General features: G+C 45.6%; 2 protein-coding genes across 3 annotated transcripts in view; one reads left to right on the top strand and one right to left on the bottom strand.

The window, feature by feature from the left end:
- LOC309526189 (uncharacterized protein) overlaps positions 1-10,383 on the top strand; it is a 48,966-nt gene extending 38,583 nt beyond the window's left edge. The window contains exons 19-21 of the mRNA XM_082212104.1: positions 964-1,082; positions 2,277-2,309; positions 9,606-10,383. Coding sequence (XP_082068230.1) covers positions 964-1,082; positions 2,277-2,309; positions 9,606-10,177 — 724 coding nt within the window. The 3' untranslated portion in view covers positions 10,178-10,383. The remainder of the gene's footprint in view (positions 1-963; positions 1,083-2,276; positions 2,310-9,605) is intronic.
- A 4,570-nt stretch (positions 10,384-14,953) lies between these two features.
- LOC309524973 (zinc finger protein RFP-like) lies at positions 14,954-27,785 on the bottom strand. Of its 2 annotated transcripts, none has more exons than XM_082210252.1 (7): positions 27,281-27,785; positions 24,847-24,942; positions 23,440-23,673; positions 22,272-22,294; positions 20,913-21,031; positions 18,912-18,944; positions 14,954-16,046 (listed from the first exon to the last, which is right to left on the bottom strand). In XM_082210252.1, the coding sequence occupies exons 1-7, from the start codon at positions 27,677-27,679 to the stop codon at positions 15,538-15,540; spliced, it is 1,413 nt and encodes a 470-aa protein (XP_082066378.1). In that variant the 5' UTR covers positions 27,680-27,785; the 3' UTR covers positions 14,954-15,537. The 2 variants fall into 2 exon arrangements, with proteins under 2 accessions (XP_082066378.1, XP_082066377.1); XM_082210251.1 differs by having other exon boundaries at positions 14,954-16,049; positions 27,281-27,783.
- Positions 27,786-27,841: the final 56 nt, after the last annotated feature.

Consider the following 27,841-nt stretch of genomic DNA (forward strand, 5'->3'; position numbering starts at 1 on the left):
AGCACACATTCTCCTCATGTAAAAACACCAGGCACCCCACAAATAACCCAGAGATGCATTTTAAATAAAAGGATACATTCAAGTCATGTAAAAACATGCTGATTCCCGGACCGTCTGCAGGCCAGATTTAGAAGGCGATTGGGCCGGATCCGGCCCTCGGGCCTTAGTTTGCCTACCCATGGTTTAGAGCAGCCTTTCTCAACTTGTGGACGCGGGTGGCGCTTGGGACGCGGGTGGCGCTGTGGGTAAAAGCCTCAGCGCCTAGGGCTTGCCGATCGAAAGGTCGGCAGTTCGAATCCCCGCGGCGGGGTGCGCTCCCGCTGCTCGGTCCCAGCGCCTGCCAACCTAGCAGTTCGAAAGCACCCCCGGGTGCAAGTAGATAAATAGGTACCGCTTACCAGCAGGAAGGTAAACGGCGTTCCGTGTGCTGCGCTGGCTCGCCAGATGCAGCTTGTCACGCTGGCCACGTGACCCGGAAGTGTCTCCGGACAGCGCTGGCCCCCGGCCAATAGATGTGAGATGGGCGCACAAACCCCAGAGTCTGCCAAGACTGGCCGGTTCGGGCAGGGGTACCTTTACCTTTACCTTTACCTTTACCTTTACCTTTACCTTTCTCAACTTGTGGCTCCCCAGATATTGTTGAACTACAACTCCCATCACCCCTAGCTAGCAAGGCCAGAGCTCAGGGATGATGGGTGTTGTAGTCCAACAACATCTGAGGACCCACAGGTTGAGAACTGCTGGTTTAGAGGATTTTTTAAAAAACTAAGTTGTATATAAATTTCATTACATTTAAAAAAAAAATATTGAGGGGCAATTGCCTCCTTGCCAATACACCCACCCCCCTCTGTCTCCAGGCTCTCTGAGGTAACTTTCCAACACATCCTTTCCTTTCCTTTTTTTTTGGCTTATTTGGAAATACGGAGTTGGATGGACAGTGGGTTAACATTGTTGCTCTGCCAGGTGTGAGGAAAAGGAGGCATTTGAGAATCCCGAGGCTTTTTCTCCTGAGCTGAAGTGGAGGATCTGGGACTTCTGTGATAAAACCTCTTTTCTCGAGGGTGCCATGAAGCAGTTCAAAGGTAAGGGGGAAATGGATGCAAAGATTTGATACAGAACATCTTACATGTCCAAAAGTGAGCTTGGGGGGGGGCATATAAGGTTATAAGGGTGGCAAGGAAAGTTCTTTGCAGCTTCCCTTTTTAAAAAAATTAAAAATTAAGAGTAAGTTTCTGTTCCTTTTCCTTGTGGAGATAAAAGGGAACACCTGTAGGGTTTTTTTTTTCTACCTAGTAATATTAAAACTGCCTCCTGCTTCCTTCCCTTAGAGGTGAAAAGCTCTTGAGGTAACTGAGGGACAGTAGGCATTTATTTCAAAATAGCATAGAATTAGTGCTTGCTAACTAATAATTAGTTTCTTTAATTTATAATACAGTATGTTTAAAGAACTTGTGTTGGCTGTTCAACCTTGACTAGTGAATACAGGCTCCAGCCAGATGTTATTAACTACAAGGGGCCCTGTGGTCTAAACTACTAAGCCTCTTGGGCTTGTCAATCAGAAGGTCATCAGTTCAAATCCTGCTCTGTCCCAGCTCCTGCCAACCTAGCAGTTCGAAAGCACACCAGTGCCAGTAGATAAGTAGGTACCGCTGTGGTGGGAAGGTAAACAGTGTTTCTGTGCGCTCCAGTTTCCATCATGGTGTCCCGTTGTGCCAAAAGCGGTTTAGTCATGCTGGCCACATGACCCAGAAAGCTGTCTGTGGACAAACGCCGGCTCCCTGGGCCTGAAAGCAAGATGAGCGCCACACCCCATAGTCGCCTTTGACTGGACTTATTAACTACAATCTCTATCAAGAGTCCTTACTCCTAGCCTCGTTTGCTATTATATTTTAATTAAGAATGAATGTTTCAGTGTTTCGATGACATTTTTTATTGCTCATATTTTTATCATTGATTTCATACATGTAAACCACTGAGAAACCATTTGGGCAAGCAAGCGGTATATAAATGAATAAATAACAACCACCCAGGCCTGCTGCAGACTTTTCTTAGTCTGAGGAGAGGAAACTGGAATTCAGGAGGCTGAGCTGAATTTAAGGTGATGGAGGAGTAACAGAGTTGAGGGGAATACTTCTCTGCCATCAAAAAATATGTTTTTACTTAACCCTCCCACTGAAATAAGGGAAAAAATGTGTGAAATGACATTGCCGTTACAAGATTTGCTTTAGGCATGGCAGCGTGATCTTAATATCTCGCTCCTCCTTTTTCTTTCACAGACACTCTGGTATTTGGAGTCAAGGTGCAAGAAGGTAAATTTTGGGGGCTTTTGAGGGAAAACATTCACAGGAGGTGAATCTTGTGAGAGAACATTTCATTATCATCTCATAGTTCTGTCCTGGTGGCTCTGAAACCATCCGTAGAAAGTTAAGGGAAAGCTCCATGGCTTTTCATATTTGTTGTTTAGTCGTTTAGTCGTGTCCGACTCTTCGTGACCCCATGGACCAGAGCACGCCAGGCACTCCTGTCTTCCACTGCCTCCCGCAGTTTGGTCAAACTCATGCTAGTAGCTTCGAGAACACTGTCCAACCATCTCGTCCTCTGTCGTCCCCTTCTCCTTGTGCCCTCCATCTTTCCCAACATCAGCGTCTTTTCCAGGGAGTCTTCTCTTCTCATGAGGTGGCCAAAGTATTGGAGCCTCAGCTTCAGGATCTGTCCTTCCAGTGAGCATTCAGGGCTGATTTCCTTCAGAATGGATAGGTTTGATCTTCTTGCAGTCCATGGGACTCTCAAGAGTCTCTTCCAGCACCATAATTCAATAGCATCAGTTCTTTGGCGATCAGCGTTCTTTATGGTCCAGCTCTCACTTCCATACATCACTACTGGGAAAACCATAGCTTTAACTATACGGACCTTTGTTGGCAAGGTGATGTCTCTGCCGATATATAAATATCATTATTAATATTATTAAAATTATATTTTTATCCTGCCCTTCATCCCAAAATAAACCCTTTGTTAGGAAGATAAAAGAACTTATTCTACTGGATCAGACTACGGATCAAGCTACATTTCCCTTTAATACGCATAATGCAGCTGTGCAAGAGCTTTTCTTCTGGCTCCAGAAGTAAGCTCAGTCCCCCGATCCGATCTAGGATTCAGCCATGGTTGTGGGGCAGCTTTGGGAAGGTAGTTTGTGGGGATGGGGGTAGCTTTAGCCTATGGCCTTTGCTGTGGACCTGAGGCGCACCTGTATACCAAAAAATTGCTTGTGGGGGCAGGTCTCTGTTCAGGTTGGGGCCACAATAGGCGGCAAAGGGTTAAAACACTATTCTACACGGACCAGACCCAATTCAGATCTCAAAGGTGTGCTTTCTTTGGAGTAAGAGGGAGGGAATCAGTGATACAACTGCATGCTACATCCTAATCGTAGGCATGATTTGGCCCTTAGTTTGAATTCAGTAGCATGATATTAATGGCAGCACATTGTTGAGGTCAAAGCGAGTCAAAGCTCATCCACTCCACTCCTAACAGTGGCTGTCCAGGTAATTGTGGAAAATGCCCCAGTCCTGAATACATTGAATGCAGGCCTTAATTAACCATTAAGCAAAAGAAGGACATGCTTAGGGCAGCGAGGGAAGAGAGGCACCACAGAAATTTTCCATTACTGGATTTGCCACAGACCACATGGTGCAGCAAAACCACATCCCACAAAAAAAGGCTACCACAAATGATGAAAAAATTGCATATAGTCACACACAATAATAATAATACTGTGGATGCTCGGGTTGCAAACGTGGTCCATGCGGGATGCACGTTTGCGACCTGCAGTGTCTGCAACCCACAGAGGCGCATCTGCGCACGTGCAGGTTGCAATTCAGCTCATCTGCGCATGCGCAACCACTGAAACCTGGAAGTGACCTGTCCTGGTACTTCTGGGTTTCGGTGGTCCGCAACCCGAAAAAACACAACCTGAAGTGTCTGTAACCCAAGGTATGACTGTAATAATAAAATAGTAATACTGTAATAGTAGTAATAAATGATATATGGTTTACTATTGTTTCTACTTGGAATTGGATATATGTGAGGGCACCAAAATCATTCATATATATATACCATATTTTTCACCCCATAGGGCGCACCGGCCCATAGGGCGCACCTAGTTTTTTGGGGGGGAAATAAAGGGGGGGGGATTTATTTTTCCCCAGGTGCGGGGCTGGGGCGGGGGAAGCCCGAGCTTCCCCCGACCCCAGCCCCCAGAACAGACAGCTCTGCGCAAGCCGTGGGAGGGCTCCTGTGGCTTGCGCAGAGCTACCTGAAGCCCAGGCGCGACTGTTCAGTGCGCCCGGGCTTTGGGGTGCAGGCAGCTCTGCGCAAGCCGTGGGAGCCTGCGGGAACTCCCGCGGGCTCCCAAGGCTTGCAGATAACTTCCTGAAGCCTGGAGAGCAAGAGGGGTCGGTGCACACTGACCCCTCTCGCTCTCCAGGCTTCAGCGAAAGCCTGCATTCGCCCCATAGGACGCACACACATTTCCCCTTCTTTTTTGGAGGGGAAAAAGTGCGTCCTATAGGGCGAAAAATACGGTATATATATATATATATATATATATATATATATATGCTTTCGTAGATTTTCACGGGTACAGGAATGCAGGTTTTGGTGTCTTCGGGTGTCTTCCCGTGTAAGAGTCGGGGTGTCTGGGCGACGTTTCGACGAGGTCTCACTCGTCATCTTCAGGCTGGTGCTTTCGGCTTCTTGTTACTGGAACAGAGCAGAATCTGGTGTTTGAGTTCCTATAAATACTGTTGAGGGGTGTGGTGTATAGCCTCTAACGTTATGGGCAGGGAGGAAGTTCCTAGATTAGTGTGCCTTTTCTTCTTTTGTTCCTTAATTACTTGAGGGATATCTTGGGTGATTTCATGAGTGATATTCTGAATACCACTGGGTGGGTCATTAAGTGTAGATTAGTTGCTAAAGCTTTCGTGTCTTGACCTCTTGAGCTTGTGAAGAGTTTTTCTGAGAAGATGGCTGTGCTGCATTTAGTTGTGCTCTGGCTTGGCTTCGTGTATAGGGGCGAGCTGTGATTTTGTGCCTTGTGCCAGCCAGATCTGTGTAGGGATTGCAGGGGGGTGCAGCATCCGGAGGTGCCACTATAGTTTGGCTACTGGATGGAGTCTGTAATATGTCTGTGGAGAGGGTCTGGGTTTGGGTCTGGTGTGGTTGATTGGTGACGGCGTTCTGTGTGCCTCTGGTTCTGGTGTCGGTTTTTGTGGGGAGGGCTAATTTCCAGATGTTTGGCAGGTGGGACGTGTCGTCACGCTTGTTCATGTTGTGAGGGTGTTTCTCTATCTCGATGGCTTCCATGATTATTCTCTTGTGGTGATGTTCCATGTTAAAGAGCAATTTGGAATCTGCAAAATTAATTTCGTGTCCTGTTTCTTTCATGTGTTGGAAAAGAGAGGAAGTTTTTTCTTCTTTTTTGACGGCATTCTTGTGTTCTGCGATACGTGCATTTATTCGTCTGTTTGTTTGTCCAATGTACGTGGCTGGGCAGACTTTGCAGGGTATTTCATAGACCCCTTGGTTTTCCAGCTGGATTTTGTCTTTTGGGTTTCTGAGGATATTGGCTATTTTTTGGTTGGTGCAGAAGGCTGTTTTGATATTGTGTTTATGGAGGATTTTGCTAATTTTGTCTGTAGTGCCCTTGATATAAGGAAGGAGGGCCATGCCATTGTTTTCTTCTGTGTCTTGGTTTTTGGGGGGTGTTTCTTTTTGGATTAGCTTCGTAACCCTGTTTTTCTGGTATCCATTGGCGATTAACACATTTGAGAGATTCTGTAACTCAGTTGTCAAGTGGTCTTTGTCAGCCAGGCGTTTGGTTCTGGAGATGAGAGTCTTGGCTACGGAGTTTATTTGTGCAGGGTGGTGGTGTGATTGTGCATGTAAGTAGCGGTTGGTGTGTGTTTTTTTCCGGTAGATAGTGTGTCCTAGGGAGCCATCAGGTTTTTTGTAGATTAGGACGTCAAGAAAGGGGAGTTGGTTGTTGTCTTCTATTTCCATAGTGAATTGTATTTTGGGGTGTAGGCTGTTGAGATGTGTGAGGAAGCTATCTAGTTTTTCTTTCCCGTGTGGCCAAATTACAAAGGTGTCGTCAACATATCTGAGCCAAAGTTTGGGTTTGTGTTCTGACTTGTCTAAAGCATTGGTTTCAAAGTGTTCCATGTACAAATTTGCGATGACCGGTGAGAGGGGTGATCCCATAGGTGCTCCTTCTATCTGTTTGTATCTTTGTCCATTGTGGATGAAGTACGTGTTGGTTAGGCAGTGGTTGGTCAGGTCCAGGATGTATTTGGGGGGATTGTATTTGTTTTGGATGGCTGTCAAGGCTTCATTAATGGGTACTTGAGTGAAGAGAGATACAACATCGAAGCTCACAAGAAGGTCATCGGGATGTAGGTATTGCTTCTTTATTGTTTCTATGAACTGGAAGGAGTTAGTAACGTGTGAAGCGATGGATTCTGCATAGGGCTGAAGTTGCTTAGCGAGAAATTTAGCGAGATTTTGTAGAGGTGAGCCTATGGAGCTGACTATTGGTCTGAGTGGTGTTCCTTCTTTGTGTAACCGCTACTTACATGCACAATCACACCACCACCCTGCACAAATAAACTCCGTAGCCAAGACTCTCATCTCCAGAACCAAACGCCTGGCTGACAAAGACCACTTGACAACTGAGTTACAGAATCTCTCAAATGTGTTAATCGCCAATGGATACCAGAAAAACAGGGTTACGAAGCTAATCCAAAAAGAAACACCCCCCAAAAACCAAGACACAGAAGAAAACAATGGCATGGCCCTCCTTCCTTATATCAAGGGCACTACAGACAAAATTAGCAAAATCCTCCATAAACACAATATCAAAACAGCCTTCTGCACCAACCAAAAAATAGCCAATATCCTCAGAAACCCAAAAGACAAAATCCAGCTGGAAAACCAAGGGGTCTATGAAATACCCTGCAAAGTCTGCCCAGCCACGTACATTGGACAAACAAACAGACGAATAAATGCACGTATCGCAGAACACAAGAATGCCGTCAAAAAAGAAGAAAAAACTTCCTCTCTTTTCCAACACATGAAAGAAACAGGACACGAAATTAATTTTGCAGATTCCAAATTGCTCTTTAACATGGAACATCACCACAAGAGAATAATCATGGAAGCCATCGAGATAGAGAAACACCCTCACAACATGAACAAGCGTGACGACACGTCCCGCCTGCCAGACATCTGGAAATTAGCCCTCCCCACAAAAACCGACACCAGAACCAGAGGCACACAGAACGCCGTCACCAATCAACCACACCAGACCCAAACCCAGACCCTCTCCACAGACATATTACAGACTCCATCCAGTAGCCAAACTATAGTGGCACCTCCGGATGCTGCACCCCCCTGCAATCCCTACACAGATCTGGCTGGCACAAGGCACAAAATCACAGCTCGCCCCTATACACGAAGCCAAGCCAGAGCACAACTAAATGCAGCACAGCCATCTTCTCAGAAAAACTCTTCACAAGCTCAAGAGGTCAAGACACGAAAGCTTTAGCAACTAATCTACACTTAATGACCCACCCAGTGGTATTCAGAATATCACTCATGAAATCACCCAAGATATCCCTCAAGTAATTAAGGAACAAAAGAAGAAAAGGCACACTAATCTAGGAACTTCCTCCCTGCCCATAACGTTAGAGGCTATACACCACACCCCTCAACAGTATTTATAGGAACTCAAACACCAGATTCTGCTCTGTTCCAGTAACAAGAAGCCGAAAGCACCAGCCTGAAGATGACGAGTGAGACCTCGTCGAAACGTCGCCCAGACACCCCGACTCTTACACGGGAAGACACCCGAAGACACCAAAACCTGCATATATATATATATATATATACACACACACACACACACACACATATTGTTAATACAGAAACAATATACTCACATCCCACATTCCCTTCCCTCCACTCACCACCAATTATACAACTTTCATACCTATACTGCATACAACTAAATACCTGGTGACTCCCCTTCTCCCCTTCCCCTGGTTTCTTTGCTTTTCTACTAAATCAGGTATTCCAAATCTTTAATCTTCACATTTCTTCCTCTGTTAATTTCTGTTAGCTCCTATCCTGCTGGATTTACTCAATACCTGCTGGGTTATTTACTTGTTTATACTGGTTCTTAAAATATTCAATAAACATTCTCCAATCCTCCTTTTATCCTTTATCATCCTTTTCTCTTATCCTATCTGTTATACGTGCCAATTCAGCATACTCAAACATTTTAAATTGCCACTCTTCCTTAGTGGGCGCCATACTCGGTTCTCCACATTTGTGCCAATACGATTCTAGCCACAGTGGTGGTACATAATAATAAATTCTTTTGTTTCTTGGGGACTTCTGTTGTTACCATTCCCAAGAGGAATGTCTCAGGCTTTGGGCGAGGGTGTTTTTTTAATATCTTTAAAAACTTATTGTAAATTACTTCCCTGAATTCCCTAATTACAGGACCACAACATGTGGAAAAAAGATTCCTCTACAGTAGCACCTCAGGTTACACAACCCTCGGGTTATGTAAACTTCAGGTTGCAAAAGTGGCAATCCTGGAAGTATTTGGCCAGGTTTCGCCCCGCGTGCATGCGCAGAAGTGGTCTACCGCCGCACTCACGTGTATAACAGTGATCCTCGGGTTGTGAAAACCTCCGGATCTGGCGGGATCCCATTTGCAGCTGGAGATACCACTGTACTTCATTGCATTTCCAGCATTTGCTTTTTTCTGTTTTAAATATTTTCACTAGTTTGACAGGTGTTAAGTACCATCTGAGGGATGCGGGTGGTGCTGTGGGTTAAATCACAGAGCCTAGGACTTGCCGATCAGAAGGTTGGCAGTTCGAATCCCCGCGAAGGGGTGAGCTCCCGTTACTCGGTCCCTGCTCCTGCCAACCTAGCAGTTCAAAAGCACGAAGTGCAAGTAGATAAATAGGTACTGCTCTGGCGGGAAGGTAAATGGCGTTTCCGTGTGCTGCTCTGGTTTGCCAGAAGCGGCTTAGTCATGCTGACCACGTGACCCGGAAGCTGTACGCCGGCTCCCTCGGCCAATAAAGCGAGATGAGCACTGCAACCCCGGAGTCGGCTACGGCTGGACCTAATGGTCAGGGGTCCCTTTACCTTTTAAGTACCATCTGTGGGTCATTTTCATCATATTTTCTTTTAGTGCGTAACACGCCGTAAGATTCATATTCTCCGTAAGATTCTGTCCATAAATTCTCCCATAGCTCATAGTTACTATTATGACCCTCATCCTGGGCCTCTAAACATAGCTGTCAACTTTTCCCTTTTCTTGTGAGGAATCCTATTCGGAATAAGGAAATTTCCCTTAAAAAGGGGGAAAGTTGACAGCTATGCCTCTAAAGGTCTTAATCCAGCCCTGATTGTTTGGAAATTCTATTGATTTAAGAGGGAGCAGCATTCTTGAGATTGTATCAGGTCTTAAATCTGTCTCCTGGTTAAAGTGACTTCTCTTTCCTTCCCTCATAACCCCACCGAATCCCCAACAGAACATATAACTCTGGACCCGGACACAGCTCATCCAAACCTCATCCTGTCTGAGGATCGCAAAAGCTTGAGATGGGGAGATGAGTGTCAAGAACGGCCGGACAACCCGGAGAGATTCGACAAGACGCCTTTTGTGCTGGGGCGCGAGGGGTTTACATCGGGCAGACACTTCTGGGAATTTGCTGTGGGAAGCGAAGGAGGGTGGGCCGTGGGGGTCACCAGGAAGTCTCTGAGCAGAAAGGGTGTGCTGTCCTTGAATTCGAAGGAAGGGATCTGGGCTGTGGGGAAGCTGGGCAGTAGATACTCTGCCACCAACAACCCCCACTATTCTCCTCTGACCCTGAGCGGGGAGCTCAAAAGGATCCGAGTTTTTCTGAACGTTGAAGGGGGTCGGGTGGCCTTTTTCGACGCTGACAGTGGAGTTCCCCTCTTCACCTTCTCGGGGGCCTCATTTTCTGGAGAGACTCTTCTGCCTTTGGTTTTTCTCAGGGACAAAGCCCACCTCACTCTGTCACCTAGAGATGGCAAGCTCTCCCTCACAGGCCAGGATGATATTGCTTTGTTGGGATCCTGATAATTATTTGGTTGAATGTGAGAACGTACTCCACAGGGCACCTTATTTATAGGTCTGAGAGAACCAGGCCCCAGATTCAAGGACATATACCCTTTGTGGGCCCAAGTAGTAGTAGGAGAGAGAGAGCAGCTGTTACTTAGTGCTTAATAATAATAATAAACTATTCTATTTAAGACCCAGGACTCATTCCAGGGTTTTGAGGAACTCTTCAAGTGTCTGTGGTTATGGCTGCTATCTTTATTTACCCAAACTGCAATGTTCAAAGTTCTAGTTCAGGCATATTGTGGCGAAGAGCCGCAGCAACACCGCCTCCATCATTTTGCTCCCTGGTGTACTTCATGGTGGAACCAGGCTTGTAAAGACTTAATTGAGGCTTTCCCCCAGGAGTGACTATTAATACCGCACATTAATTATATTACTTTGATTAATTATATATATTGGTTCAAATACAGAACTGAAAAAGGAAACATGAGCTTCTATTCGGAGGGAATCTGAGAATTCCCTATTCCTGCTATACCTTTATGTCTTAAAGAGGCAGTAATTGCACATCATGGTCGTTGAGAAGACCTATATATCTGTTCTCACCCCTGATCTTAATTTCTATTTTTCTTCTCTGCCTGCCTACCTCACAAAATGTTTACAAGCTGTTAGTGAGATGGAGTTCATAGTTTCTGAAATATACTCAGAGTCGAGTGTGAATTTCATGCTCTTTATTCAGCTCATAGTAGCAATGAATGAAACTTTCCCTAAAATGTCTAGCTATATATACATTATTTACACAATGGGCCCTGCGTGATTAGCTAATTCCGGGCTGCTCCTGTAGGCCAATCAGGTTGCGGATTCACGTCCTCCAGAAGCTGATTCACTGCTCCTGCAGGCCAATCAGGTCACTGATTCACTTCCACCTGGAGCTGGATTGGGTGGATCCTACGAACCAAGCAGACCGCTGCATTCTGGATCCTATTGTTCTAGGATTCAGCTCAGTACATTACAGTTTCTATGCAGGCAGACCAACATGACATTCTAGGCAAAACAACTTTCTCCAAAGAGGCCTACATATTTGTTGTTTAGCAAGCACCAAATGAGATGTATCCTGTGAGAGAAAGGGATACCTATTTTGAAGCAGGTATAGGTGTTACGGCTAAAATCTGGGTGCGGGGTTACTCTGCCACCCAGCTCATCGGACTAAGTCCGTGGGTCCCTGCGGAAGAAAATGAGCTCAGCCGGACGCAGGAGCAAACTGCAGAAGATCCAAGTTTATTGCGCAACAGGTTCAAGGCGAGATTGAACCCAGAGAAAGGGGTGACATGAACTTTTGAAATTTCCCTCCATATCCCAGAATACAGTGCATGAAACGTCACGAATACATTATGGGAAGGTTGGGTTTCACAAGTTACATCATGAATATACTTTACACGTCATGAATACATTATGAAAAGGTGGGATTACATTAATTAGCATTTTCGGATGAGGGAGGGGGGATATGCGGAGCGGGAAATATACATAGATACACATTTATTGAGTACCAGTGGTGGCAAGACAATGGGTCAGAGATATGCATCGTCTGCCACCTAATATTGCCTAGAGGGAAGGTTTGGCGAATTAAGAAGTTCCTGCGTACGTGACCTGCCGCTTCGGGGATTATGGAAGTAGGGATAGCATCATGGAGTCCACGGGGAACTGAGTTGAATGACACTGAGAGCGAAGAAATCGGAGTTACGGTTGATTTTATATCAATTTCTAAAGATTTCAATGATTTCAAACCCATTCTGTACTATAGGGCAAAAGCAGAAACAGAATGGATACATTGTAACAGGAGGTCCCTGGTTTCGGATCCATTGTTCTCGCCGTGGGGGGCCGTCAGCAGCTTGTCAGGGGTGAAATGAGGCGTGCAGGAGCTCCCTGAGCTAGCTTCTGCAGGACGAATGCATGGCTGTGATTGGCTAAAGCGGGGCCATAGGAATAAGCGGGGCCTCGGATGTTCCTAGAAGGAAGGGGGAAAGGAGCCCCCCCCCTTCCGTTCCGTATCAATAGGTAAATCTGATTGATGCAAGGGAACATTATTTCACAGTGGGAGAATACATCCCCATGTATTTGGTTGTTGCATAATACTGGGTCCCCAGTATGGCAGCTGTGGGTCCCTGGAGGTCCCTCCTGATTTTCATTATTTATTTATTTATTGTAATGTCTTGGGTTGGTTGGGAAGGTTTCTTGTTTCGGTGAGGAGCATTAGCTATTTTGGTCTGTGTTTTATTTGTTTGGGGGTTATATATGAGTGTTTTGCCTTGGGGGCAGTGAGCATCACTGCTTTCCCCCCTGTGAAATGGGTATTTTTTGGTGCCAGCAACAGTTTCATAGATTTCTAAGCTCTGTGATAAGGTGAACAGATGAACCGCAGCTGAGCAGATCCAGATATTAATCTGCAGATAGAACCTCTGATTACTCCTTTGCATAATGTATAATAAACATGTTTTAGTGATGTTTTAAATGTGTACAGATGTTTACTTGTATTTTTAAAAGGGTTCTCTTTGCATGGTTTTTGTGTCACACTTCAGCCTCACAAAAATGTCTGTCTTATTCTTCCTCTGCCGAACTCTGGGAGGGTGGAATCCCTGAATGCTCCTTTCCCAATTTTGTGTTGCAACAACCATGTGAGAAGAGGGGGTTGCCCAAGGCTACCTACTGACCACCAGGAGCTAAACAAAATTGGGAAGCTGACTTCACTATTCCTGTTCCTACATGCCACAATTTTGAAACAAAACTCACTACAGTGGTACCTCGGGTTACAGACGCTTCAGGTTACAGACTCCGCTAACCCAGAAATAGTGCTTCAGGTTAAGAACTTTGCTTCAGGATGAGAACAGAAATCGTGCGGCGGCAGTGGAAGGCCCCATTAGCTAAAGTGGTACCTCAGGTTAAGAACAGTTTCAGGTTAAGAACTGACCTCCAGAACGAATTAAGTTCTTAACCTGAGGTACCACTGTATTTAAAACAAAACTAGTGTGTTAGGTAGAATTAAGAGTAAATTTGGTGGTAACATTATTCCATCTCCAGAACACACTATGTCGGGGGAACACTTCAGCCTATTAGAAAAAGAGCCTCATTTTGGGGGGAACTGAGCGAGGGGCGAGATAGAAGCAGGGAGAAAGAAACGTGTCTCAAAATGGCCGTTTTACAAGAACTAGAATCATCCATGCACAATGCGTTTTTAAAGCGTTTTGAAGGAAAACATGGAACGGGTTGCAAGAGAGCTTTCCCTGCTTGCGGTTCCATTCAGCAGCGTAAGGCCTGCAATAGTGCAGGGGGAAAACATGCAGAGCCTCCTTCATGAACACACACACTCTTGGCAAATGTTTGATTTTATCATTCATTCTGATCTGGACAGAAACTCCATCTAAGCCTGGTAGATATCTTGGGTCTCCTTAAGTAATTATTGTTGGCTGGCAAGGAAAAATAAGAGGAGAGTTCCTGGATGCCAAGGTCCAAGTCTGGGGCAGGTACTCTTTGGGGAGATAACTCCAGCAGAGATTTAAAACTGCAAAATATGCTGCAAAATAAAGCATGGGTTGTTAGACCTTTACAATATGCCATTCTAAGTTCCTTCTAAAGTTCCCCTCTTCCCCTAGCATAGAAAAAGACCACACGTCTGGTAAGTTAAAAATTGGTTTACTTACAAACTCTTCAGAGGTCAGGTTCATGTGTTTTTCCATACATCAGTCAGAAAACACAGGCAGCAAAACCTGGCTTCGTTACAATGGTGAAAGCTCCTAAGTTATTGGTATAGGAACTCAAGAGTGGATTCTATTTTTTTATATAAATATTTATTGAATTTTCACAAATTATAAAAACACACACAATACACAATACAAACATACACACACAAAAACAAACATGTATAATTTAAAATCCTTTTTTTCTTAAAACTTACTTCACCGACTTCCCCATACCTCCCCTTTCTACATTCCAATTCCCAAATTTATTTCAGCAAATCCTCCCCCTTAATTTTATCTAATTTTTTTCCTTTTCTTTTCTTTTACTTAAACTTTTACAGCTATAATCCCTTACTTTCTATAACCACAACATTTTAACACTCATTAATTTTGCAATATTTCTTAAGATAAATTTTAAATTTCTTCCAATCTTCTTCCGCCATCTTCTTCCCCTGGTCTCGAATTCTGCCAGTCATTTCAGCCAGTCCCATGTAGTCTATCACCTTCATCTGCCATTCTTCCAGAGTGGGTAAATCTTGTGTCTTCCAATACTTTGCGATAAGTATTCTTGCTGCTGTTGTAGCATACATAAAAAATGTTCTATCTTTCTTTAACACCAATTGGCCGACAATGCCCAAGAGAAAGGCCTCTGGTTTCTTAGGGAAAGTACATTTAAGTACCTTTTTCATTTCATTATATATCATTTCCCAGAAGGCCTTAATCTTCGGGCACATCCACCAAAGGTGAAAAAAAGTACCTTCCATTTCTTTACACTTCCCACACTTATTATCAGGCAAATGGTAGATTTTTGCAAGCTTGACTGGGGTCATGTACCACCTATAGATCATTTTCATAATATTCTCTCTTAAGGCATTACATGCCGTAAATTTTATACCGGTGGTCCACAACTGTTCCCAGTCAGCAAACATAATGTTATGACCAATGTCTTGTGCCCACTTTATCATAGCTGATTTCACTGTTTCATCTTGCGTATTCCATTTCAGCAACAAGTTGTACATTTTTGACAAATTCTTGGTATTGGGTTCTAACAGTTCTGTTTTCAAGAGTGGATTCTAACAGCCATGCGGCCTGAGCTTCAGCAGCCAGCTCTGACCTTACACATTGAGCTTCTCAGGTAGACTGATGTTGAATAAAGGCTTTGATTATCTTCTTCCAAAGGAGTGCCCTAGCTAAGCCTGGCAGGACAGCTTACTCTATCGCATTAACCCTTTAGTACATTAACTATACTTAAGCATGTTGGTTATATGAGGTTGGCTATCCCACAATTCAGGGACACAGGTGGCGCTGTGGGTTAAACCACAGAGCCTAGGACTTGCTGATCAGAAGGTTGGTGGTTCGAATCCCTGCGATGGGGTGAGCTCACATTTCTCGGTCCCTGCTCCTGCCAACCTAGCAGTTCGAAAGCACAGCAAAGAGCAAGTAGATAAATAGGTACCGCTCCAGCGGGAAGGTAAACGGCATTTCTATGTGCTGCTCTGGTTCCCCAGAAGCGGCTTAGTCATGCTGGCCACATGACCTGGAAGCTATCTGCGGACAAACGCCAGCTCCCTCGGCCAATAAAGCGAGATGAGCGCCGGAACCCCAGAGTCGGCCATGACTGGACCTAATGGTCAGAGGTCCCTTTACCTTTCATCCCACAATTCTGAGGTGGGCTTTCTCTTTCACCCAAAACACAGGAAGGAGGGTCTCATCAGAGAAGGAGGCTCCCAAGAATGTGTAGATCAGGGCTCCTGTTTCAGCATTGAAAAAAGACACTTGCTTCCCTTGATAGTCTAGAGTCACTCGGATCCTCTCAGGCTCCCCACTCAGAGGAAGGTAATCAGGAGGGTTTAAGACGCAATACCCATGATTAATCTTTCCTACAGCCCAGAATCCTTTCTCGGGACTGAAGGGAAAGAAGCCCTTTCTCCTCACAGACTTCCTGGCGACCCCTAAAGCCCACATCCCCTCCCCTCCCACAATGACTTCCCAGAAATGTCTCCCTGCTGTGAATCCCTCACACCCCAGCACCGAAGTCAGTTTGTTGAATCTCTCAATGTTGTCGGGCAGTTCTTGCTGCTTGTTTCCCCGTTCCACCTTTTTACCGCCCTCAGACAGGATGAGCAGAGGATGAGCTGTGTCTGGATCCATAATTATATCTGCTGTTGTAAAGTGGGATGGGGGGGTGAGAAGAGGAAAAGAGAAGGAGAGGCAGAATCAGTCTGAGAGACAGACAGGCATCTGGATACATAAAACATCCCAGGAATCACAATCCATCTCAAATCAGCAAGATTTTCATAGAATCATAGAATCATAGAATCATAGAGTTGGAAGAGACCACAAGGGCCATCGAGTCCAACCCCCTGCCAAGCAGGAAACACCATCAGAGCACTCCTGACATATGGTTGTCAAGCCTCTGCTTAAAGACCTCCAAAGTAGGAGACTCCACCACACTCCTTGGCAGCAAATTCCACTGTCAAACAGCTCTTACTGTCAGGAAGTTCTTCCTAATGTTTAGGTGGAATCTTCTTTCTTGTAGTTTGGATCCATTGCTCCGTGTCCGCTTCTCCGGAGCAGCAGAAAACAACCTTTCTCCCTCCTCTATGTGACATCCTTTTATATATTTGAACATGGCTATCATATCACCCCTTAACCTCCTCTTCTCCAGGCTAAACATGCCCAGCTCCCTTAGCCGTTCCTCATAAGGCATCGTTTCCACGCCTTTGACCATTTTGGTTGCCCTCCTCTGGACACGTTCCAGTTTGTCAGTGTCCTTCTTGAATTGTGGTGCCCAGAACTGGACACAGTACTCCAGGTGTGGTCTGACCAGAGCAGAATACAGTGGCACTATTACTTCCCTTGATCTAGATGCTAAACTCCTATTGATGCAGCCCAGAATTGCATTGGCTTTTTTAGCTGCCGCGTCACACTGTTGGCTCATGTCAAGTTTGTGGTCAACCAAGACTCCTAGATCCTTTTCACATGTACTGCTCTCAAGCCAGGTGTCACCCATCTTGTATTTGTGCCTCTCATTTTTTTTGCCCAAGTGCAATACTTTACATTTCTCCCTGTTAAAATTCATCTTGTTTATTTTTGCCCAGTTCTCTAATCTGTCAAGGTCGTTTTGAAGTGTGATCCTGTCCTCTGGGGTGTTAGCCACCCCTCCCAGTTTGGTGTCATCTGCAAATTTGATCAGGATGCCCTTGAGTCCATCATCCAAGTCGTTGATAAAGATGTTGAATAAGACCGGGCCCAAGACAGAACCCTGTGGCACCCCACTAGTCACTCTTCTCCAGGATGAAGAGGAACCATTGATGAGCACCCTTTGGGTTCGGGCAGTCAGCCAGTTACAAATCCACTGAGTGGTAGCATAGTCAAGACCGCATTTTACCAGCTTCTTTACAAGAATATCATGGGGCACCTTGTCAAATGCCTTGCTGAAATCAAGGTAGGCTACATCCACTGCGTTCCCTTCATCTACCAGGCTTGTAATTCTGTCAAAAAACGAGATCAGGTTAGTCTGACATGACTTATTTTTCAGAAATCCATGCTGACTATTGGTGATCACAGCATTCCTTTCTAGGTGCTCACAGACTGTTTGCTTAATGATCTGCTCCAGAATCTTCCCTGCTATTGATGTCAGACTGACTGGGCGGTAATTATTTGGGTCCTCTCTTTTCCCCTTTTTGAAAATAGGGACAACATTTGCCCTCCTCCAGTCTGCCGGGACTTCGCCTGTTCTCCAGGAATTCTCAAAGATGACTGCCAGTGGTTCTGAGATCACATCTGCCAGTTCTTTTAATACTCTTGGATGCAGTTCATCTGGCCCTGTTCTTGCATTGCATCCAGGACTGGGATTTTCCTTTCCTCCTTCCAAGACTTGCCCACAATAAATCTCAGTGAATTGGGTTTCTTTTCTTTTTTTAATGTTTAAAATTTTTATTTTTTTACCAACAACCAAAACACAAACAGTGAAACCCCCCAGGCGGCTGATACATTGGGTATACATAATCAATAATAATATTCAAATCAACCATATGTACAATTTTATAGACATTAACACTCCTCCATCCACAAGGTTTATTTAACTTTGAACATTTTAATTGCCCCAAATTGTTCAAACCTACCCAAATAATTCAATGTCTTCTCAAACCAATTCTCCTCTTTCTCACTGACCTTAAATCCTTTCCTTCTGTGTATTTTCACAGTTAGATATTCTAAAATTATAATATTATTCAGTTTTTCCCTCCATTGGTTCACCGCTAGCTCTTCTGCATTTTCCCAGTTACTCACTATAACCTTTCTGGCTGCAGTTCCCCTCAATTCTACCCATTTACATTCCTCTTTTATTTTAACTCGGTGCTACTCAGACTAATAAGAACCATTAATTTAGATATTCCCACCTTCCTACCCACAATTCCTTATATTTCTATGACAATCTGTTTCCAAAATTCATTAACTAATAGACAATCCCACCACATATGAATTGGGTTTCTGTTGTCGAAATATTTATAATGTGCCCCTTGTGTCTATCAAGCTGTCTTCTACAAGAAGCAAAACCACCTAGAAAACATTTACTCAGCTCTTCTGCATGAGCAAGTGTCAGTCATCTGACATCAGCTGAGTGATAGGTGGATGGTCTCACCCCCTTGTCATGGCTGATCCACAGGGATGGGAGAAGACAGTATCCAGCAAAGCAGAATGGAGCTGGATTGTAAGCTGTTTTTATATTAAGTCCATATTCAATCCATCCAAATTGATGAAGGACACAATTTGGGGTCTATTTTTTTCAGATATCTCCTTCATCACCACTTCTCAACATTTGGATACATGTTTACTAGGCCACCACATGTGCCAGTAGGTTCCTTTTCTGCCACAACCCCTCTAAATCTAAATTATCGTTAGGGCTCATAACGATAATAAAGCAATTGGTGTTTCCAAAGTCTGCAGAACAGACTGTTTGATGCCAACAAAACACCAGTCTCCATTCCCTCCCCAAGTGTCATCCTCCATAGAAAATTTACCTTTCTGAAACTGTTGTCTCATTAACAGAGTGTCTGTGGGGAAAATAAAGATATAAATCAGAAGCTCTACGAGGTTGCACCTAAAATAAATATTGTAAAAAACAATCACTTCACAACAAATCCTCTCTTGTTTCCTTCTTTGGAGTAAAATATAAAGTGGAACATGTAATTAACAACCAGAAAAGCATATGGAAGACAGATTAAAGTTAACTAAAAAATTTTAACTCAGAAGTGGCAAAGTGTACAGTGGTGCCTCGCAAGACGAAAAGAATCCGTTCTGTGATTCTCTTCGTCTAGCGGTTTTTTCGTCTTGCGAAGCAAGACCATTGACGGATTAGCGCTATTAGCGCTATTAGCGGCTTTTAGCAGCTTATCTGCTGATCAGATCAGCTGATAAGCGGCTTAGAAAAAGGGGGGAGGGGGGAAAACCAGCAGGAACTCGCAAGACATTGTCGTCTTGCGAAGCAAGCCCATAGGAAATTCGTTTTGCGAAGCACCTCCAAAACGGAAAACTCTTTCATCTAGCGAGTTTTCCGTCTTGCGAGGCATTCGTCTTGCGGGGCACCACTGTACTTAACACCAACAGCATAAAATAAGCAGGCCATTGATTTACTAAAGCCATAAAGTGGTAACTTGGTTCTCGAATGACTTAGTTGTCCAACAAATCGGCTCCCGAATGCCGTAAACCCAGAAGTAAGTGTTCTGGTTTGCGAACGGTTCTTCGAAACCAAACATCCGACTCGGTTTCCGCTTGAGTGCAGAAAGCTCCTGCAGCCAATCGGAAGCCACGTCTTGGTTTTTGAATGGTTTTGGGAGTTGAACAGACTCCTGGAACGGATTAAGTTTGAGAAACAAGGTACCACTGTATTAAAAACTTGGAAATGGAGAAAGGTAAAGATACTGCCCAGTATTCACTGCTCATTCCGCAAGTTCTCATTCTCATCCAGGGTTTATCAGGATAGGAGTTGTGATTCTGTTGCTATGGAGTGGGATGGGTTTTTGCCCAAAAATGTTTCTGTAATGGAATGCAACCCTTGACAGAAAGGGAATGGAGGGAGATCTTTTCCAGGATGCAGAAACTTGAAATGTGGTCATTGACAGCAAAAGTCAGGATATGAGAACAAGCTTCACTTGGCTCCCTCTGAAGCTCTTTTCAGCAGCTGTCAGTATCGTACAGTGAAATGAGCTTTGATATGGGCAGAAAGGAAGTCTAAAGATGATCCCCGCCTGAGAGGAATACCAGAGAGCCAGGATGAGGACATTTCAACAAAATTATTAAAAGCCCTGGCGGACTGGTTGGGGGTTCAGGAGGAGGTCTTATCACTTGATATTGATAAAATCTTCAGGATAAAACTGCATAAAGCTAAAACGAAAAAAGGACCAGGAGACTGCCTGGTCTTCATAAAATGAGCTTTGATATGGGCAGAAAGGAAGTCTAATGATGATCTGGGCTTGCAATTATTATGAGGATTGGAATTCAGTGTGGGTACGGGAGATTACAATGGTACCTCGGGTTACATATGCTTCAGGTTACATACGCTTCAGGTTGCAGACTCCCCTAATCCAGAAATAGTGCTTCAGATTAAGAACTTTGCTTCAGGATGAGAACAGAAATCATGCTCCAGCGGCGCGGCTGCAGCAGGAGGCCCCATTAGCTAAAGTGGTGCTTCAGGTTAAGAACAGTTTCAGGTTAAGAACAGACCTCTGGAACAAATTAAGTACTTAACCCGAGGTACCACTGTATTTGTAAATGTAAACTGACACATGTTGGAGCAGAACACCTAGGCTTTGCTATATGCTTATTGCAAACGGCCTTCATTTGTGGCAACGTATATAGGGCATTCTGGGTGAAAATGGTGTCTTGGCCCCTGAAAAGGAAGCTTTGCTGGTGCTACTGCTGTCTGTAGAAAGAGCAATATAAAATATGATAAGAACCTGACACATTAATTTTGGAAGTCAAATAATGCCTGGCACAAAATCCTTGCAGTCATTCTTCATTACCTTTGAATTGTTTCATAAGTTCCTCCAGAGAGGGATTTTTATAATGGAATTCTCTGATCCTCTGCTTCAGCTCTGGAGGGAAGGCCACTGGATTCACAAGTGCCTCCATTTTCTCACTCCTGGTGGAGAAAAACAATGTTAACTCCTAGTAAAGGTAAAGGGACCCCTGACCATTAGGTCCAGTCGTGGCTGACTCTGGGGCTGCAGCGCTCATCTCGCTTTATTGGCCGAGGGAGCCGGCGTACAGCTTCCAAGTCATGTGGCCAGCATGACCAAGCCGCTTCTGGTGAACCAGAGCAGCGCACGGAAACGCCGTATACTTTCCCGCCGGAGCGGTACCTATTTATCTACTTGCACTTTCACGTGCTTTCGAACTGCTAGGTTGGCAGGAGCAGGGACCGAGCAACGGGAGCTAACTCCGTTGTGGGGATTCAAACCGCAGACCTTCTGATCGGCAAGTCCTAGGCTCTGTGGTTTAACCCACAGCACCATCCGCGTCCCTTGTGGCAGTTTGGACTCTAAAGCCAGATACCTGAGGGCCAAAATGTCTCTGCATCTCCCCACATGTATCTACTGAAAGATCACTTGTCATGTGCTACAACCCTGCTCAGGCCATCTCTGCTCCAACTTCACTGTGTAATGACAGCACATCACAGTTTATTTCTCTGTTTGACCCCCCCAGTGAGATGTGGAGAAGAGAAAGATGGCGGTTGCTGTTGGCAAAACTGAGGTGTTCCTTATAACCTCCGTCCTGAATCTGAGTGGCACCTTGAAGTTGCAAATGAATATAGTCCACCCCCTTGTGAGTAGCCCCACTGCATGGATGCCCCGTGAGACATGTGTGCGCATGGAACTGTGTGGGTTGTCCCCTGGGTGGGTTGCTGCTAGAATGACTGAACTGGCCTCTCTTGGTTGGAGCGAACGTCCCAGTTGCCCTAAAGAAAGTCCGCGGATTTTGTGTGGGAGACCAACAGCTTCCTCTTTGCGACGGTGAAACTCAAATATTTGTTTCCTGAGGTAATAAGGAGTTGAAAGGGATCTTGGCTTTGACAAGCTACATATCTTTTGAAAACTGGTTTTAGGGCAGAGGTTCAGCAGGACCTTCCACAGATGTACAACTAATTCAAATTATTTGTCCAAAGCCCATCCAGGGGACCCCCATGTTGCCTTTGGACCTAGGCGTTGAGCAAACGGAGAAGGCAATGTTGCTTCAGACACCTGCTTTATTGAGTGGGTTTTTTTGTGGAGTCTCCCCTCCTAGCAATTGAGAGTGGACAGGGAAATAGTGACGGGGAAGGGAAGCAAGGGAGGCGGTGACTGGTGGCAGCAGGATACCTACCGTGAGTGAGATCCACTTACCTTGGCAAGGTTCTTCCAACGTCCTAGAAGGAAAGAGAGAGAGACAGAGGAGAAGGAATTCAATGCCTGCCTCAGGCCATGCTATGAAGATGCCAAAGACCCTGACTAGCAATCACTCTGGCCTGCCTAGCAGACACCACACAAGGATTGGGGATGTGAGGGCAGTTTTTGCTGCTTTCCCATGGGGGTGGGTGGGAAACCTACATGAGATAGTTAAGTCAACAAGGAAAGTGGTGCCCTTTTAATGACTTGGAAGGTGGTTGACTTAAAACAGGGGAAATTGGGGGAAACCCCTGGGCTGCCCCCAAGAGGGAGAGGAGGAAGATGGCTCCCCAGGGGTGAGGAGAGGAGAGGGCCGTCACAGCCACTGGGGTCGAGGGGAAGGATGTCGCTGTTGTGGCGGCGGCAGTGCCTGTGATGGGGGAGTTATGAGGGGGTGGGTAGTGGTGGTGCTGGTGAGGTGGTGGCAGGGAGGTGGTGAAGAAGAAGAAGAAGAAGAAGAAGAAGAAGAGGAGGAGGAGGAGGAGTTTGGATTTGATATCCCACTTTATCACTACCCGAAGGAGTCTCAAAGCAGCTAACAACCTCCTTTTCCTTCCTCCCCCACAACAAACACTCTGTGAGGTGAGTGGGGCTGAGAGACTTGAGAGAAGTGTGGCTGGCCCAAGGTCACCCAGCAGCTGCATGTGGAGGAGCGGGGAAGCAAACCCGGTTCACCAGATTACGAGTCTACCGCTCTTAACCACTACACCACACGGGCTCTCACTGGTGAGAGGTGCAGCAGCTCTTGGGAAGCCTCCACCGCTGTTGACGCTTCATTGCCCAGCCAGCTACTACCGCCACTTCCTGTGGTGGGTGCTTGGCAATGAGAAGTGGGCATGACACAGGCCGCACCTCCTCTGGGAGAGCTTGCTCCCAAGGCAAGTTGCTTCACTCTGATGCACAGCTGTCAACTTTTCCCTTTTCTTGCGAGGAATCCTATTTGGAATAAGGGAATTCCCCTTTAAAAAGGGAAACGTTGACAGCTATGCTCTGATGAGAGACCTGGCTTTCAGCTCCACACTCTGCTTCCTTTCCCCTGCTTTTTTTAAGTGAATGAAGTGGTTCAAGGTTTGGAATCAGTCCAAGGCGCCTCTCCCAGACGAGGCTGTTTCTGCCCTAATCTGACCTGCAGGAGATCACTTGCTGGCTGCTGGTGGTGCTTCTCCTCCATCTCCTGCATGATCCTTTCGAGAGAGGAGAGTTCCCTGGAGAGCCTGGCCAGGTGCTCCTCCCTCTTCTTTGCAATCTCCATCTCCACCTCTGCCATCTGAGCCAGAAGAACCTGCTCCTGCTCTTCCAGGAACTGCCGTAATTGTCCGAACATTTCGGCCGTCTTCTGTTTTTCCATTTCTGTTAAAAGCTAAAAGAAGCATTTGGAAAGAGGAGGAAAAGCAGATGTCTTTAGAACATCAAGAGGTAAGTTATGGGAATCATCATCATCATCATCAACATCATCTGTTAAATATGTATACTGTTATGTACTGAAGTTCTCACCCTGGGCCAGCGGGGGGATACTGTAGATAGTTATGCAAATAAGGGATCGAAAGTGATGTTCAGTGATTGGATAGTTTTAGAAAATTGTTAGTTACGTTGTACTGGAGCTCTATATAAGCAGGCTGACTGAACCCTTCAGTTCAGTTCTGTCCTGTGAATAAAAAAGAGCTGTTTGAAGAATCGCTGTGTCGTCTGATATGTTCACCCACAACTTAACATATACTGCCCTTCATCTGAAGATCCCAGGGGAGAATTCCACTGGAAGGGCACCTCAGATATTCTACAGACCACAATCATCGCCCAGTCTTATTCAGGCACTTCAGTAAACAAGTTGGGGTATAGCAGGGACAAGTACTCAAGGCCTGTCCCTTCCCAAATGCCATTTCTGTTACGTTCCAACTCATGGAAGTCAACGTTTTGAGTCTTCTGTGTGTGTCAGATCTTTTCAGACTGTAAGCCTGAGGGCAGGGACCATCTCAGTACTGATTTTTGTAAACTTGGAGGGCCTTTTTGGGCTATAAACACCAGAAAGAAAATGGGATGGGAACCTATGCAGACATAAAAGTGTTACTACAAAAGTACTGCCTTGAACGTTGAGGGGGGAGGCAGGAATCCAGGGTCCTCAGCCCCCTCACATATTTACTTTAACACTTAAAGAGGGTGGGTGTTTCCTAAAGATTTACAAGAGCCCAACCTTAGAAAGGCCTTTCATTAAGAATTTTTACAGGAGACCAGGGGTGGATCTACATTGATCTGCTAAACTTTTTTTTAAAAAATATAACGTTCCATAATCCTGAATTGCAATTTTCCATTATTGGAGGCTCCCTCTGGCGTCACATTTTAATAACACATTTTAAAGTTATAAACGACGAGTGTAGATCTGCCCCAGGACAATTCCAAACAACAGATAGCTCTGCAAAGCAGGACAGAAGAACTTTTGGGATGCCTCCATTTTATATTACTCCAGAAAAGAATCATATTTGTAGATTCAAGTACTTGTTCCCCTTGCAGCAGTAGTTGAAAATGAGGCAACGCTTACAAGCAGGTCTCTGCTTTCTCTTTCCGTGTCGGCTTTGTATGCCAGAATTTTCTCTCTCTCTTTCCTCAGTACCTCCAGGCGAGTACAGATCAGATCCTGAGGAGAAAATAAGAGCTCAAGTGGGTGGGTGAGAAAGAGGAGAGAGGAGGGGGGAAAGAGGCTTGTTTGCTTCCTGCCATCCCTTCCAGTGTCTGGGGATACCTCTGGCCTCACAGCCTCTGAAAACAGACACAGACCATCAGGTAATAATTATGAACATAAGGAGAGCCTGCTGGATCAAGCCAGCCTCCTCTTCTCACAGTGGCCAACTACAAATGCCTGTGGGAATCTGACACTAGTTTTACTTCAGTAGCACATTCACAGCACAGGGTGGAAGACAGAACACAAAATGAATACAGTGGTACCTCTGATTGCGAACGGGATCCGTTCCGGAGCCCCGTTCGCAACATAAGCAGAATGCAACCTGCGTCTCCACATGCGCGGGTCGTGATTTGCCGCTTCTGCGCATGCGCATGACATCATTTTGAGCATCTGCGCATGCATGAGCGGTGAAACCCAGAAGTAACCCTTTCCGGTACTTCCAGGTCGCCCGGGACGCAACCTGAAAAGACGTAACCTGAACCAAACGTAACAAGAGGTATGACTGTACATACACAGAGACACACTGACACACTTCCCTGTTTGCAGGTAGGGCCCCAAAGGACTGCGAAAAAGTGGGAAGGAGTCAGCGGCAGGTGAGAGATCAACCCCAAGCAGTTGAGGGAGCTTGTTGTTGATGGCATCCCTGTCTCGGGAGACAATGGAGGAGTGCAACTTCGGGGGTGAAGTCAAACTGCTGGAGTGTTACAGCGCCTGCTGTGGCTGTAGAGACTGATAAGGGAGAGGCATGTTTTGTTGCAGCCGGGACAGATGAAGGCATCCAGTTTTGCTGTTACAAATGTGCACCATGGTGTTTCTTCTCTCTGCACTCCTCCCAGGAGTCATCCTTACTCTAGTCACTGCTATGGATACACAACCTGACTCTCTTAGGCTCTGCGATCATCTGCAAGGGATTCCCAGACGGTGGGGTTAATGTTGCCACATTTGCAGACATCTTTGTAACGCATAGTTGGTCTGCCAAGGGGCCTAGGGCCTGGAGCCAGCTCCCCACAGAGCACAAGGGCATTACACCCCCTCCCTGTTTCTCTATTGCAGATAGGAATTGAGTGAAAAAAGAAAGGTTGACATGGTTTTTTCGAGACATGGCGGAAGCATAGGCGCCGACTCCATGGGGCTTGAGGGGGCCCGAGCCCCCTCAAAAATTCGTTTGGGGGGGCTCTGCCCCCCCAACAATCTCCGGCGCCCCTCCAGCAGAGCGCCATCGCCGCCCCTCCCCCAGCCCAAAATGCACAGGGTCGGGCTGCATGCCTCCTGCCCTCCCTCCCGAGCAAAAGCTCCACCCAATTTCCTTCGGAGCTGATTAATAGGCGCAGCACGCTCTCCCCTATTCGCTCACGAGGAGGCGGCGCCACTTTATTTGCATATTCATGAGCTTATTTGTTATTCATGAGCTTTCCCGGGGGCCCCCCCCCAATATTTTTTATAAGTCCGCGTCCCTGGGCGGAAGAGACGGCACTTGTCACTTGCCAGGCAAAAAAACATTCAACTATAACCAGGCCTTTGGCTTATTAATATTCAATGACCTTTTGAAAGTGTTTGTGGGAGAAGGGTTACTGGTTTGTTTTTGTTAAGGGTAGGTAGCCGTGTTGGTCTGCTGTAGTCGAAACAAACAAACAAAATTCCTTCCAGTAGCACCTTAGAGACTAACTGACCAACTAAGATACCTGAAGAAGTGTGCATGCACACAAAAGCTCATACCAATAACAAACTTAGTTGGTCTCTAAGGTGCTACTGGAAGGATTTTTTTAAAAAAAATTGGTTTGTTTTTGTTCTTGTTTTTATTATGTGTTTTTTGTTCTCGTTTTGTATTTTGATGTTATGAACCATCCTGTGATCTTCGTATGAAGGGTGGTGTACAAATTAATTAATTGGATTAATTGATTGATATAATAAATCATCATCATCATCATATGTTATCTGGGTGGAGATAGTTAGAAAGTTCCATTGAATGCATATGTTTAGCTGTTGGAACTTCCTGAGTTTAGTTGTTCATCTGATAGCGCTTAAGATTGTTTTCCAGTCCCCTTGCTTTCCCTTCTTGCCACGGGTCACCCAAAAAATCCTCTCTCTGAGGCTGACTGTTTCCACTTTGGTATCCTGGCACCAATTGGGAGCCTAGCAGGGAGGGAAAGAGTTAATGTAAAGCTTCCCCATGCACTTATTTGCATACCAAAATGCAAGAATGTAAACGGGTGAATTCACAGAAAACTTCCCATAAAAAGGCATCAACAGCTATTCGCACACACCGCCAAGATCCAGAATGATTTCCTCCTACCTTGTTTCCATGTTCCTTGGATTTATCGCATGCCCCACAGATGAGGGGCTTGTGGTCTTTGCGGGAGAGTTTCGGGGGCTCCTGGAGCATCTCACAGACTCCCTGCTCTCCTCCTTCCCCCTTTCCGCCCTGGAGGTTGAGCTTCCTGGCTATTTCCACCACATTTGCCAGCTGCCGGTTGGGCTGGACGCTGTTCCGCTGAGCTGTATATCTGCACTGAGGACACGACGCCCCAGTTTCCAGCTCCCCCCAGTACCGGGTCAGGCAGACTCGGCAGAAGTTGTGCCCGCACCCGGAGATGATCACTGGATCCTGGAAATATTCCAGGCAGATGGGGCAAGTGGCTTCATGGCAGAGATCCTGGATGGGATTTGCACCACCACCAGCAGCAGCAGCCATGGCTGTGAATGACGCCGGAATGAAATCATCAACACAGCCAACGACCAGCCTCTTAAAGGGGACTCCTGTTTAAATGATGGGCACGAATGAAGAAACATTTGGGAAATTCTGTCTGTATGTTACAACTCAGCCATTATTTTAAAATTAAAGCCAACGAATTTT

The sequence above is a fragment of the Podarcis vaucheri genome, assembly GCF_965113315.1.
Source record: "Podarcis vaucheri genome assembly, chromosome: 2".
NCBI classification, from domain to species: domain Eukaryota; kingdom Metazoa; phylum Chordata; class Lepidosauria; order Squamata; family Lacertidae; genus Podarcis; species Podarcis vaucheri.